At 44.4% G+C, this 14017-nt stretch overlaps 1 protein-coding gene across 1 annotated transcript in view; it reads left to right on the forward strand.

Moving 5' to 3' along the window:
* Positions 1 to 1834, forward strand: part of LOC110506309 (hyaluronan and proteoglycan link protein 4-like) — a 37288-nt gene extending 35454 nt beyond the window's left edge. The window contains exon 5 of the mRNA XM_021585878.2: positions 315 to 1834. Within this exon, the coding sequence (XP_021441553.1) occupies positions 315 to 697 (383 nt within the window). The 3' untranslated portion in view covers positions 698 to 1834. The remainder of the gene's footprint in view (positions 1 to 314) is intronic.
* The last annotated feature ends 12183 nt before the right edge of the window (positions 1835 to 14017 follow it).

Here is a 14017-nt window from a genome sequence, read left to right on the forward strand (position 1 = left end):
CTGCCCAGACGGATGTTTGGTTGATTAGAGATTGGGAACACATTCTACAGGCGAGGTATCAGACTGGTCTAGGCCATAAGAACTCAGGATCTCTCCCCTCAGGGAATCTGCTGCTGTCTCATGTGGTTCTCTGTCTTTATTTCTTTGTCTCACACCCCTGGCAATTTCTCTCCTTGTCTTTTCTGGCTCCCTCTGTCTGTTTCTCTCTTTGTCTTTGCCTTTGTCTTTGTCTCTCTCTCTCCCTCTCTTTCTCTCTCTCTCTCTCTCTCTCTATTTCTCTCTCTCTCTCTCTCCTCCCCTCCTCTCTCCTCCAGGTGAGGTGTATTTCCTGAAGCGTTTTAAGAAGGTTAACTATGCTGAGGCAGTGAAGGCGTGCCTGCGTGACAGCTCGGTGGTGGCCAAGGTGGGTCAGCTCTATGCTGCCTGGAAGATCCAGCTACTGGATCGCTGTGAGGCCGGCTGGCTGGAGGACGCAAGTATCCGCTACCCCATCGTCAACCCACGCACCCGCTGCGGAGGGCCCCAACCGGGGGTCCGCCACCTGGGCTTCCCCGACTTGAAGTTCCGGCTCTACGGGGTTTACTGCTTCCGCAAGAACCAAGAGAATGTTAATGTTGATGTAGTTAAGATGACACAGCGCCCAGGGAAGAGCAGCAAGGACATCCCCATGAACACCACTACCACCAGAAACATCTAGAGAGACTGAGACAAGGGTTTATTAGGATCACTGCTGCTACAACATAGCTCCATCCATTGCTTTAAAATAAACAATGTTGCTGAACATTACTGACAAGACATGCTAATTTGCAGCAGGATTCACCAGAAAGAGCGTGGTTCAGTTAGGGGCGGAATCTTTATCTCCGTGATTTCTCTTGTCTTAAATGAGGTGGGAGTCACGTTGAGGTTGGTTTGTGCGTCCACCATTGTCTCAGAGAGGCTTAGCTAGTAAATGCATCAGATCATTATTTCCCAGGCACAAAAATTAAGGCCATTGTTTACTATGCGTCTATTAGAGACATGGAGAGAGACCACAGGCATGATGGGGGCTCAGACTTCACAGTGTGTTCTGTTCTCCATGTGGCTTCATTTCTGAAGGAAAAGGTCCTTTGCGAAAAGCACTCGACTTTAAGCAGTGCCAGCCGGAGAGAGTCACATTAATTAGCGGGCTGTGGAGACAGAGACAGATCATTTACTATGTCTGTCTGACTGTAATGAATGCAGCGCATTAAGCGAGCCCCTGATTAGCAGATACTGATGATAAGCTTTAAAACAGACTACTATCATGCCTAATCTATCTGCAAATGTTGCCAGGTGCCAGCATGATGCCCAAGCTTTGCCTGGCATGGCAGAGCACTGCTTAGAGGTGCCCTTTGAGTTCTACTGCGCCCCCAGTCGTCCGCCTCTATCCGGTTGCCATGTTTGGGTAGAGCCATCTGAAACGTTTCTCCTCAGTAACTAACTAAGTACTGGCAACCGTACCAGAGCTCAATAAACATAGTGAATGTTGCACTTTTAATTAGATATATTTTATGAGGAAATGGTTAGTCTATAGCAAGCATGTTTTACCTGGAGCTAATTTTAGTAACTGATGCTGATCTAACTGAACTTTGTTATAGCTGCTTTAATAGCTGCTTGATTACACCATGTTTCTATGCAGCCATGGCCATTGATTGCACTATTTGTTCAATTGTGAAAACCACAATTTAACTGTATCAGTCATTATCTTGATGTATGAATTGTATCTATAGCGAGGGCTATATGCTGAAGCTGTGATTCAAAAGTAATAAATTAGATCTTGACAATGTTGTTCATTAAAACTGATTCTGTGAGATGATGTTTTCGCATTTTCTCCATCTCTACTGTATCTTTTTATTTGGATTTATTTCACCTTTATTTAACCAGATAGGCTAGTTGAGAACAAGTTCTCATTTGCAACTGCGACCTGGCCAAGATATCTGGTCTGTGTGTTTCTGAGTAGCACTGTGAGTGCAGGCTTTAGTGGGAAAACACTTGGTGCACTGCCAATACAACAGAAGTGAACATGTCATTTCCATAGCAACAGTCTTAACAAGCCCATACCAAGTTTGAGGCAAACTAACAACATAAAACAATCATTCTGTTCAGTGATGAATTTGAGCAAAGCAAATTGGAATGATTATGAGTGCCCTGTAGCTACGTCCTCAGAAGCACAAACTTAAAGTATGTTGAGACATTTGTTAAAGACACATTCAAATGCCATGAAGACATATTGTGACTATTTTAATACAACATTGTTAGAGCAGGGTTTCACTGTCATATCAATCTCTGCCATGAATTATAACAGAGGCTAAGCCCAGAGTCATCTTGACATTCATAATATAGGGGTTTGGAGCGAACATTATGCAGAGATTAACCAGAAAGACTTCAGTATCTACCTAAATTAAATGGTAACACAATTGTGTGGGGAATCAAGATGGTAGTTTTGGAATGAGAGCTCAATAGGAAGGAATACTTGTTTGAAGATGATATCTTCAAGGAGGTGTCGTGGGAGACGTGACCAGTTCACATGTTTACATTACAGTAAAAGGTCTAGCCTAGGGTATTTTCTCGAAACCTCTAGAAAATCTCCCATAGTGAGAATACGGTCTAAACCAGGGAGATTCCAGCCTCTACCAAATGTCCACAGGAACACTGTGGGGTGGACTGGGTTAGTCTCTGCTCCCATTTACTCTCCGAATGGGAACTGTGGAGAGAGGAGAGCGAGAGAGCGAACTTTGACACTTATGGCATCGAACGGATGAAAAGTGCCATCTTCATTTCATCAACCTCCTTTTTTTGCTGGCTTAAAATGAAATGAGGTGACCCTGTAACAATGGAACTGCCCCCCAGAGGAGAATCAGACAGCACAGGCTTCCATTCATCAGCCTGTGACAAGGGTCAGGCCTTCACAACACTAGACTGAGCTGAGAGAGGAGCCGTGGTGAAGGACAGAGGAAGACCTGGGTACCCCACTCCACTCAGACATGGTAGAGCCAGGGGGAGAGGAGAGAGGTAGATACCATCAGATCAGCTCTCACAGGGTTAGGGTATGTAGACTGAAGGGCATCACCTAGAGCATTCACTGAAACATCATGACTTTCAGTGAGAAGTGATCATGAAGCACTTCCTTGTTGTGGGGCTATTTCACTGTAATACACAGACTTCACCCATCAACACACTTGTATAAAATCCCAGCTTTCAGTAGTTATCAGAGAACTGTTTTCTATAATGGTGTACACCCTGTGCATTATAACGAGGGAGACGTATGGCATGTCCTTTTATGTTTCAAGCCCATGGCTTGTTATGATTGACTCTACACAGACAGACATGGATAACATTGACTCAATGAAGATGGCATCTAAATTTTCTAATTTTCTGCTGCCCTGTGTAATTTGTCAAGAATATTCTGGGACACATTACGCATTAGAAACAGTTGGTTAGTGGAGATGACTAATTGGCTAAATAAGCTAACAAGTTCCCCCGGAGAGTTGGCATTTAAATATGCAGCTATGCTAAGTCAATTGAAAGTGTTAACCATCTAATGTGGATAATGAATGTGAATTCACATGGGCCTCATCATATAGGCCTCCAGATGAAAGAATGCTGATTCTGTTTGCTTAGCTCCCCCCCTGAGCCGGCCGTGTGAGTCCTGCTGTTTGTTGTGATTGGAAGCTGTCACACACACAGATCAAGAGCACGCTGGACTGTTTCGAGAATCCCAGATTGGGTCGGCAAAGAGTAGCAGGAGGTTAATGAAACAACTCAAACCTTTTCGTCTGCAAGAATGAGGCGCTGTGTGTGTTGTGTGCTGTGTGTGTGTGTGTGTGTGTGTGTGTGTGTGTGTGTGTGTGTGTGTGTGTGTGTGTGTGTGTGTGTGTGTGTGTGTGTGTGTGTGTGTGTGTGTGTGTGTGTGTGTGTGTTGTGTGCTGTGTGTGTGTGTGTGTGTGTGTGTGTGTGTGTGTGTGTGTGTGTGTGTGTGTGTGTGTGTGTGTGTGTGTGTGTGTGTGTGTGTGTGTGTGTTTGGGGGCACATGGTGAGAAGAGGGGGAAGAGACAACCTCAACAGAAACACAGAGGCAATGGGAAAGAGAAAGACAGGGTGAGAAAAAAGAGTGAGGGGGTGAGAGAGAATAGGAGAGAGAGAGAAAGAGAGTGAGGGGGTGAGAGAGAATAGGAGAGAGAGAGAGAGAAAGAGAGTGAGGGGGTGAGAGAGAATAGGAGAGAGAGAGAAAGAGAGTGTGCTAGCAGTGGGAGAGAATGGGAAAGAGAAAGAGAGAGAGGGGGAGTGATGTAGAAGGGGTGAGGGACGTAGACTGACTCGAGGCTAGCAGGTCTTCCACAGGAATAGGGAGGGAAAATTGTCTGCTGTGAAAGCTATTGTGTTCCGATTGTAAAATAGGGAATTAAGTACCTGTAACCCCAGAGGTGTATACCACTGACCCCATCTCATCTGCTCCAAAATCACCACACCTACAGCCGTACCAGCTTGAAGTTGAACAAGTTTCAAGTTTTAATGTCACATGCACAAGTACAGTGAAAAAATATCCTTTCTTGCAAACTCAAAACCTAACAATGCAGTAATCAGTAACAATGTAATGTAATACTAAAAATAACATAAGGTAGAACAAAAACACACAAAATATAAAAATAAGAAATAAGAAGAACACAAGAAAGTAAGTAAGCATGCTATACAGGGGGGACTCCCGAGTGGTGCAGTGGTCTAAGGCACAGACCCTTGTTCGATACCTGGCTGCGTCCAGGAGACGCATAATGCTGGGAACAATTGGCCCAGCGTCATCCGGGATGTCCTTGTCAGTGCTCTAGAGAATCATTGTGGCAGGCTGGGTTCATGCAATACCATATATACAATGTGCAGGGATACTGGAGTGATAGAGGTAGATATATATGTAGGAGTAAGCATCAGGATATATGATAAACAGAGTAGCAGCAGTGTGTGTGTGTGTGTACCCATAATGACAAAGCGAAAACAGGTTTTTAGAAATGTTTGCAAATGTATTAAACATAAAAAACATAAATACCTTATTTACATTAGTATTCAGACCCTTTGCAATGAGACTCGAAATTGAGCTCAGCCATCCTGTTTCCATTGATCATCCTTGACTTGTTTCTACAACATGATTGGAGTCCACCTGTGGTAAATTCAATTGACTGGATATGATTCGGAAAGGCACACACCTGTCTATATAAGGTCCACAGTTGACAGTGCATGTCAGAGCAAAAACCAAACCATGAGGTCGAAGGAATTGTCCGTAGAGCTCCGAGACAGGATTGGGTTGAGGCACAGATCTGGGAAAGGGTACCAAAACACTGGAGGAAACCTGGCACCATCCCTACGGTGAATGATGCTGTGGGGATGTTTTTCAGTGGCAGGGACTGGGAGACCAGTCAGGATCGAGGCAAAGATGAACGGAGCAAAGTACAGAAAGATCCTTGATGAAAACCTGCTCCAGAGTGCTCAGGACCTCAGACTGGGGTGAAGGTTCACCTTCCAACAAGACAATGACCATAAGCACAAAGCCAAGACAACGCAGGAGTGACTTCAGGACAAGTCTCTGAATGTCCTTGAGTGGCCCAGCCAGAGCCTGGACTTGAACCTGATCTAACATCTCTGGAGAGATCTGAAAATAGCTGTGCAGCAATTCTCCCCATCCAACCTGACAGAGCTTGAGAGGATCTGCAGAGAAGGGGATACATTCCTCAAATACAGGTGAGCCACGCCTGTAGCGACATACATAAGAAGACTCGATGCTGTAAACAAAGGCAAAGGTGCTTCAACAGTCCCGAGTAAAGGGGCTGAATACTTATGTAAATGTGATATTTCCGTTTTTTATTTTGAATAAATTAGCCTTTTTTTTTGTTGCTTTGCCATTATGGGGTATTGTGTGTAGACTGATGAGAAAAGTAGATTTAATACATGTTTTAATAAGGCTGTAACGTAACAAAATGTGGAAGAAGTCAAGGGGTCTGAATACTTTCCAAAAGCACTGTATGTACATATTATATGTGTGTGAGCAAATGATGCAGTGAGTGTTTGTGTGTGTGTGTTGGTGTCAGTGTGTGTGTGTGTAGGGTCCCGTGAGTGTGCATAAAACATTACAGAAATAAATACATTAATATATAGAGTTACTGAGATGATAATGAACTGGGATTATGACGCTAGCTCTGATCTGGGCATATCATTGTACTGCTCTACTGATAGCCTACAACCATATAGCCTGTTTGTCTAGGGTTTCACAGTGTTATGGCTTGATGTTCTCCTGCTTGATCTTATATATCATGTTATGCCCTGCCAGCACCAGAGGTCTACTATTAACAAACGCACATCTAACCCGCATCTATGGAACAGCAGGATACTAGTCAAGAAGTGGGCCTATGAGCTAAAATAGATGCATAAATCAAATGTACACCATAAAAGAAACCGTGGTGTATGCCCAATGCCTGGATTAATCTTTCCCAAATCCTGTTGTAGAGCGTTGAGGTAAGATGCTTAATACAGTCCGATTTCCGGATCATCAGTTGTAGACACATAACAATACAACTGGGAGAGCAGCCGCCTGAGAGCGCAAGCCCGGCCAATAAAGGCCGGCTCAGGATGACATTTTGCTGGCTTTGCGTCTCGAAAAGCTATTAGCGGTTGATGCTTCGTCATCTGCACAGACATCATTATCGTTGTAAATGCAGTTGCACTGGTGAAGCTTAGAGGACTGGCCTATTCATCAAAGTAGCTGTGGGGAAGATAAATGGACTTAAGATGGATTTAACCTTTTGATTTGGCTAAGCTGTAGGGCTCACCTGTTGTTTGGAGAATCTATCGGAGCTGACTCCATCGTAGTGAGAGAAGAGTAAATGTATTTGTATATTGTTTGTGTTGCTAAACTTTGGAGGTATTAGTGAGACACTGGGGGATGATGTCAAAGGTCCCTGTTGATTGTCCATGGTTGCCAAATGGCCAATGTACAGACACTTAAACAAGATTAGCGTGATTAGAGGATGCTCTTTGTTATACACTGATCTCAGTGCCAAGTCATTTCAAAGATCACAAGCAGTGAGTTAGGATGAAACACGAATCTACATACCATCTCTGTAGGGTTAGGTTGTGGATGGTGTATGTAGAACATCCTGTTAATGACTCCAACCTAAGTGTATCTAAACTTCTTACTTTAACTGTATGTTTGCATACCTGAAGCATTGATACTAAGGCAGCTTATATTGTGGTTTTCTTGTGAATGAGAAATTAGGCCCTTGTTCCCATTTCTGTTTGTTTTACTGAAGGTGGGTTTTAAAACTCTTTTTTCAACCACCCACAAATATCTTGTTAACAAACTATAGTTTTGGCAATTCGGTTAGGACATCTACTGTGTGCATGACACAAGTCATTTTTCCAACAATTGTTTACAGACAGATTATTTCACTTATAATTCACTGTATCACAATTCCAGTAGTTCAGAAGTTACAATACACTAAGTTGACTGTGCCTTTAAACAGCTTGGAAAATTCCAGAAAATAATGTAATGGCTTTAGAAGCTTCTGATAGGCTAATTGACATAATTTGATGTGGATGTATTTCAAGGCCTACCTTCAAACTCAGTGCCTCTTTACTTGACATCATGGGAAAAGCAAAAGAAATCAGCAAAGACCTCAGAAAATAAATTGTAGACCTTCACAAGTCTGGTTCATCCTTGGGAGCAATTTCCAAATGCCTGAAGGTACCACGTTCATCTGTACAAACAATAGTGCGCAAGTATAAACACCATGGGACCACGCAGCCGTCATACCGCTCAGGAAGGACGCGTTCTGTCTCCTAGAGATTAACGTACTTTGGTGCGAAAAGGTAAAATCAATCCCAGAACAACAGCAAAATACCTTGTGAAGATGCTGGAGGAAACAGGTACAAAAGTAACTAAAGCCACAGTAAAACGAGTCCTACATCGACATAACCTGAAAGGCCGCTCAGCAAGGAAGAAGCCACTGCTCCAAAACAGCCATAAAAAAAGTCAGACTACGGTTTGCAAACTGCACATGGAGACAAAGATTGTACTTTTTGGAGAAACGTCCTCTGGTCTGATGAAACAAAAATAGAACTGTTTGGCCATAATGACCATCGTTATGTTTGGAGGAAAAAGTGGGACGCTTGCAAGCTGAAGAACACCATCCCAACCGTGAAGCACGGGGGTGGCAGTATCATGTGTGGGGGTTCTTTGCTGCAGGAGGGACTGGTGCACTTCACAAAATAGTGCACCAGTAAACCATCATGAGGAGGGACAATTATGTGGATATTTTGAAGCAACATCTCAAGACATCAGTTAAAGCTTGGTCTTGGGTCTTCCAAGTGGACAATGACCCCAAGCATACTTCCAAAGTTGTAGCAAAATGGCTTAAGGACAACAAAGTCAAGGTATTGGAGTGGCCATCACAAAGCCCTGACCTCAATCCTATAGAACATTTGTGGGCAGAACTGAAAAAGCGTGTGCGAGTAAGGAGGCCTAAAAACCTGACTCAGTTACACCAGCTATGTCAGTAGGAATGGGCCAAAATTCACCCAACTTATTGTGAGAAGCTTGTGGAAGGCTACCCGAAACGTTTGACCCAAGTTAAACAATTTAAAGGCACTGCTACCAAATACTAATTGAGTGTATGTAAACTTCTGACCCACTGGGAATGAGATGAAAGAAATAAAAGCTGACATAAATAATTATTTCTACTATTATTCTGACATTTTACATTCTTAAAATAAAGAGGTGATCCTAACTGACCTAAGACAGGGAATTTTTACTCAGATTAAATGTCAGGAATTGTGAAAAACAGAGTTTAAATGTATTTGGTAAAGGTGTATGTAAACTTCCAACTTCAATTGTACCATCTGGACTACAGAGGTATACTGTATGTTCCACAGGCCCCAACAGCTACAGTACATGATTCATGTTCAGCACTTGTTTGCTGCTTTTCCTTCAATCCACAGTCTAACTCATCCAAAACCATCTCAATTGGGTTTGTGGAGGCCAGGTCATCTGATACAGCACTCCTTCACTCTCCTTCTTGGTCAAATAGCCCTTAGACAGCCTGAAGGTGGGTTGGGTCATTGTTCTGTTGAAAAACAAACGACAGTCCCACTAAGAGCAAACCTGATGCAATGGCGTATCACTGCAGAATGCTGTGGTAGCCATGCTGGCTTAGTATGCCTTGAATTCTAAATAAATTAAGAAATTATAGACAATGTCACCAGCAAAGCAACCCCACACCATCACACCTCCTCCTCCATGCTTCACTGTGGGAACCACACATGCAGAGATCATCAGTTCACCTACTCTGCGTCTCACAAAGACTCAAATTTAGACTCATCAGACCAAAGACAGATTTCCACTGTCTATTGCTCTGGTTTCTTGGCCCAAACAAGTCTCTTCTTATTATTGGTGTCCTTTAGTAGTGGTTTCTTTGCAGCAATTTCAACCATGAAGGCCTGATTCACTCAGTCTCCTCTGAACAGTTGATGTTGAGATGTGTCTGCATTTATTTGGCCAGCATTTTCTGATGCAGGTTACTCTAATGAACTTATCCTCTGCAGCAGAGGCAACTCTGGGTATTCCTTTCCTGTGGCAGTCATCATGAGAAACTATCAAAGTTCTTGAAATATTCCGTATTGACTTACCTTCATGTCTTAAAGTAATGATGGAATGTCATTTCTCTTTGCTTATTTGAGCTGTTCTTGCCATAATATGGACTTGGTCTTTTACCAAATAGGGCTATCTTCTGTAAATCACCCCTACCTTGTCACAACACAACTGATTGGCTCAAATGCATTAAGAAGGAAAGAATTTCCACAAATTAACTTTCAACAAGGCACACCTGTTAATTGAAATGCATTCCAGGTTACTACCTCATGAAGCTGGTTGAGAGTGTGCAAAGAGTGTGCAAAGCTGTAATCAAGGGAAAGGGTACTACTTTTAAGAATTTCAAATATAAAATATATTTTGACTTGTTTAACACCTTTTTGGTTACTCTATGATTCTGTACGCGTTATTTCATAGTGTTGATGTCTTCACTATTATTCTAGGAAATAGTCTAAATAAAGAAAAACCCTTGAATGAGTAGGTGTGTCCAAACGTTTGACTGGTACTGTATGTATGGTGGTATTGTAACATTTGTATTGTAGATATTTAGTAGTATAATAATACTATATGATACATAAATTCGTTTTTGCCTTAATTTGTTTGGACTCCAGGAAGACAGCAGCTAATGGGGATCCTGTTTCTGTTCAGAGGAGAATACGAACACAAACCCAAAGCTGTTATTGTGTGGATGGAGAAGTGAAGGTCACGTTCGATACTTCATTAAGTAAACTCTTCAGCAGTCGTCCTAATGATTTCTGCGTGTCCTTGGAACTCACACAGCCCACCAAACATCACACACGCTTTAGAATCTTTCAGAAATCCCTGAAAAAAACATTGAAATAATTATCCATTGAAAACACAGAGGCAGTATGTGCTGTAGATAGGTACATTGTTGAGGCATCAATGGTAAGCCTCAATGCAGGACAGAGGAGGCCAAAACTAGATGGGGAGAGAGAGGTGTCAAGCAGTACAAAGACAGGTGAGGCAATTGTTCTTGGAACACATCAGCTTTTTCCTATGCATTGTTGGATGTGCTTGTTACTGGGTATCTTCTGTTTGCCATTTTGCGGATGTTTCAGAAAACTTGTGATATCTGTCAAAGGAGATAAGACAACAATTGTGCTTTATGAAACACAAACACAGATACCCACAACACCCCCCCCCCCCCCCCCCCCCCCCCCCCCCCCCCCCCCCCCCCCACACACACACACACACACGGCACAGACGTCAGTTCAACGTCTATTCCATGTTGGTTCAATGCAATTTCATTGAAATGCCGGGAAAACAACGTTGATTCAACCAGTGTGTGCCCAGTGGGGCAGTCTCTTTCCTGCTCTCTCTCCCTCCCCTTTCTCTACTTTCAGCAGAAGTCTGGAGGGAGTTTCACAACAACTTTCAACAAGTTTCAACAACTATCAGTTTTAGCTCTGCATTGGAGATATGTATTCCTTTGAAAAAAACACTCTTTACTCTTTGCAAAGATACAGGTTGTATGCAGGACCGAAAAACAATAGCAAACAACACTGTAGGAGCATGTTAAATATTCACAACCTTGATTCTCACATAATTGGAGAAAATGGGTTGCTCTAGGCTTGAACAACACAAATGACTGACTTTGCATGTACTATTTACATACATTTACCTTGGGGGAGGTTCAGGCAATTTCATGGATTAATAGTAAGACTAAAACACAAAGAGACAAATATTTACACAGACATGTTGTTCCCGTTAGTCATTGTGCCCACATAATATATATTTTCAAGGGGTGTCTACATACTTTTGTATATATAGTGTACATTTGCCCCAAAGCCGGTTTAGTTTTGCTTTGTACAAAGCTGTCCTTGGTCTTTCTCTAAAACCCTTACAAGCACCACAAAGGAAGCAGATATTGTTCTGAATTAAAAAACAACTTTGGACTGACCAATTGTCATGGGATACTAGGAGTGGTGGGTTGGAATCAGGCGCAGTATATCGTAAATTTATTCTCAGGCGAACAAAACGGTCCCGCCAACATACAATAAACCAGCCCAAACACAGGACCAAATAGTCCGGAGAATACAAAAAACAACAACAAAAACAATAAACGTGGAATGAACGAAACCCAAAACAGTACCGTGTGGTGAAAAACACAGACACGGAAACAGAGGGGCAGCTCGGAACAGAGGGGCAGCTCGGAACAGAGGGCAGCTCTGGCACCTCTGGGCTGAGGGGCTCTGGCGCCTCTGGGCTGAGGGGCTCTGGCGCCTCAGACTCCGGCAGCGCCGGACAGGCGGGAGACTCCGGCAGCGCCGGACAGGCGGGAGACTCCAGCAGCGCTGAACGGGCGGGAGACTCCGGCTGAGCTGGAGAGGAGGAAGGCTCTAGCAGCGCTGGACAGGCGGGAGACTCCGGCAGCGCTGGAGAGGAGGAAGGCTCCGGCAGCACTGGACAGGCGGGAGCACCTGTAGGGATGAGACGGAGAGACAGCCTGGTGCGGGATTCTGTAACGGGATACTAGGAGTGATGGGTTGGAATCAGACGCAGAGAGCAGGGTTCAGTATATCGTACATTTATTCTCCGGCGAACAAAACGGTCCCCCCAACATACAGGGCGCATACAATAGAATCACCCACCACAACAGGACCAAGCAGCGTGGTAACGGGCAGCAGCAGGAGCAGCGAAATAAAGACTTCTGGACTTGGGAAGAAATCCTCGACGGGAGAGGACCCTGGGCAAAACCAGGGGAGTGTCGCCGCTCCAAGGTGCAGCCGGATAAGCGGCAGCAGGAGCAGCACGAGGAGGAATGGACATGGGAGGACGAATTGGACGGAAAAGGACCCTGGGCACAGCCTGGAGAATATCGCCGCCCCAAAGAAGAGCTGGAGGCGGCGAAGGCAGAGAGGCGCTGCTATGAGGAGGCAGCACGGTGGCGTGGATGGAAGCCCGAGAGTCAGCCCCAAAAATGTATTGGGGGGAGGCACACAGGAAGTGTGGCGAAGCCAGGTAGGAGACCTGCACCAACTTCCTGTGCTTACCGGGGGGCGAGAGAGACCGGGCAGGCACCGTGTTATGCGGTGGAGTGCACGGTGTCCCCAGTGCGGGTGCATAGCCCGGTGCGGTACATACCAGCTCCGTGTATCGGCCGGGCTAGAGTGAGCATCAAGCCAAGTGCCATGAAGCCGGCTCTACGCATCTGGTCCCCAGTGCGTCTCCTTGGGCCAGCTTACATGGCACCAGCCTTGCGCACGGTGTCCCCGGTTCGCCTGCATAGCCCAGTGCGGGCTATTCCACCTCACCGCACTGGCAGGGCTACTGGGAGCATTCAACCGGGTAAGGTTGGGCAGGCTCGGTGCTCAAGAGCTCCAGTGCGCCTGCACGGTCCGGTCTATCCAATACCACCTCCACGCACCAGCCCTCCGGTGGCAGCCCCCCGCACCAGGCTGTCTCTCCGTCTCATCCCTACAGGTGCTCCCACCTGTCCAGTGCTGCCGGAGCCTTCCTCCTCTCCATCGCTGCCGGAGTCTCCCGCCTGTCCAGCACTGCTAGAGCCTTCCTCCTCTCCAGCGCAGCCGGAGTCTCCCGCCCGTTCAGCGCTGCGCCAGAGCCCCTCAGCCCAGAGGCGCCAGAGCTGCCCCTCTGTTCCGAGCTGCCCCTCTGTTCCTGTCACTGTGTTAGTTTGCACCAGAATAGGCTGTTTAGGTTTTCACGCTACGTTTCTTGTTTTGTAGTGTTCGTGTTTATCTTTTTATTAAACATGAATCAAAATAACCACGCTGCGCTTTGGTCTGCCTCTCCTTCAACTCAAGAAAACCGTTACACCAATGTAGACATTTTCAAATATATGCAACTTAAAAATGTTATCAGAGCAGAGCATTTCATATTATTATGTACGCAAATCCAAGACTCCATTTGGTATGATACGTTACGTTTCATATGTTATGTTTTAATTTGTGGATGCCCATCACCCATTTCGTATGAAATCTTACAAATTACAATTCGTATTATATGTTACAAATTTGCAAAATGTACAATATGTCATGGAAGCTATTACTTAAACACTGGAAGTCAATTGATACTCCAACGTTAAGAGAATGGAAGAATCAAATGCTTTATTTAAATATTGATCAAATCTGTCTACAAACAGAAACAACATAACACAATATGAAGTCATATGGGGCAGAGTCTTACAAGCATTGGTGTGGATACGGTGGGAACATGTGGATCTGAGCTAGTGTTATGTCATTAATGTTTGTTGAGACGTATGTGTGTAGATGTTAAGTTGCCTATTGTTTTTGTCTATGCATGTTTTGTTTATTGTCAAAAAAAGTTAAATAAAATATATATATTTATGAAGGAATGTAGGAGATATATTTCAATGAAAAAACATTTAAG

This window comes from Oncorhynchus mykiss, chromosome 1, assembly GCF_013265735.2.
Source record: "Oncorhynchus mykiss isolate Arlee chromosome 1, USDA_OmykA_1.1, whole genome shotgun sequence".
NCBI lineage: Eukaryota > Metazoa > Chordata > Actinopteri > Salmoniformes > Salmonidae > Oncorhynchus > Oncorhynchus mykiss.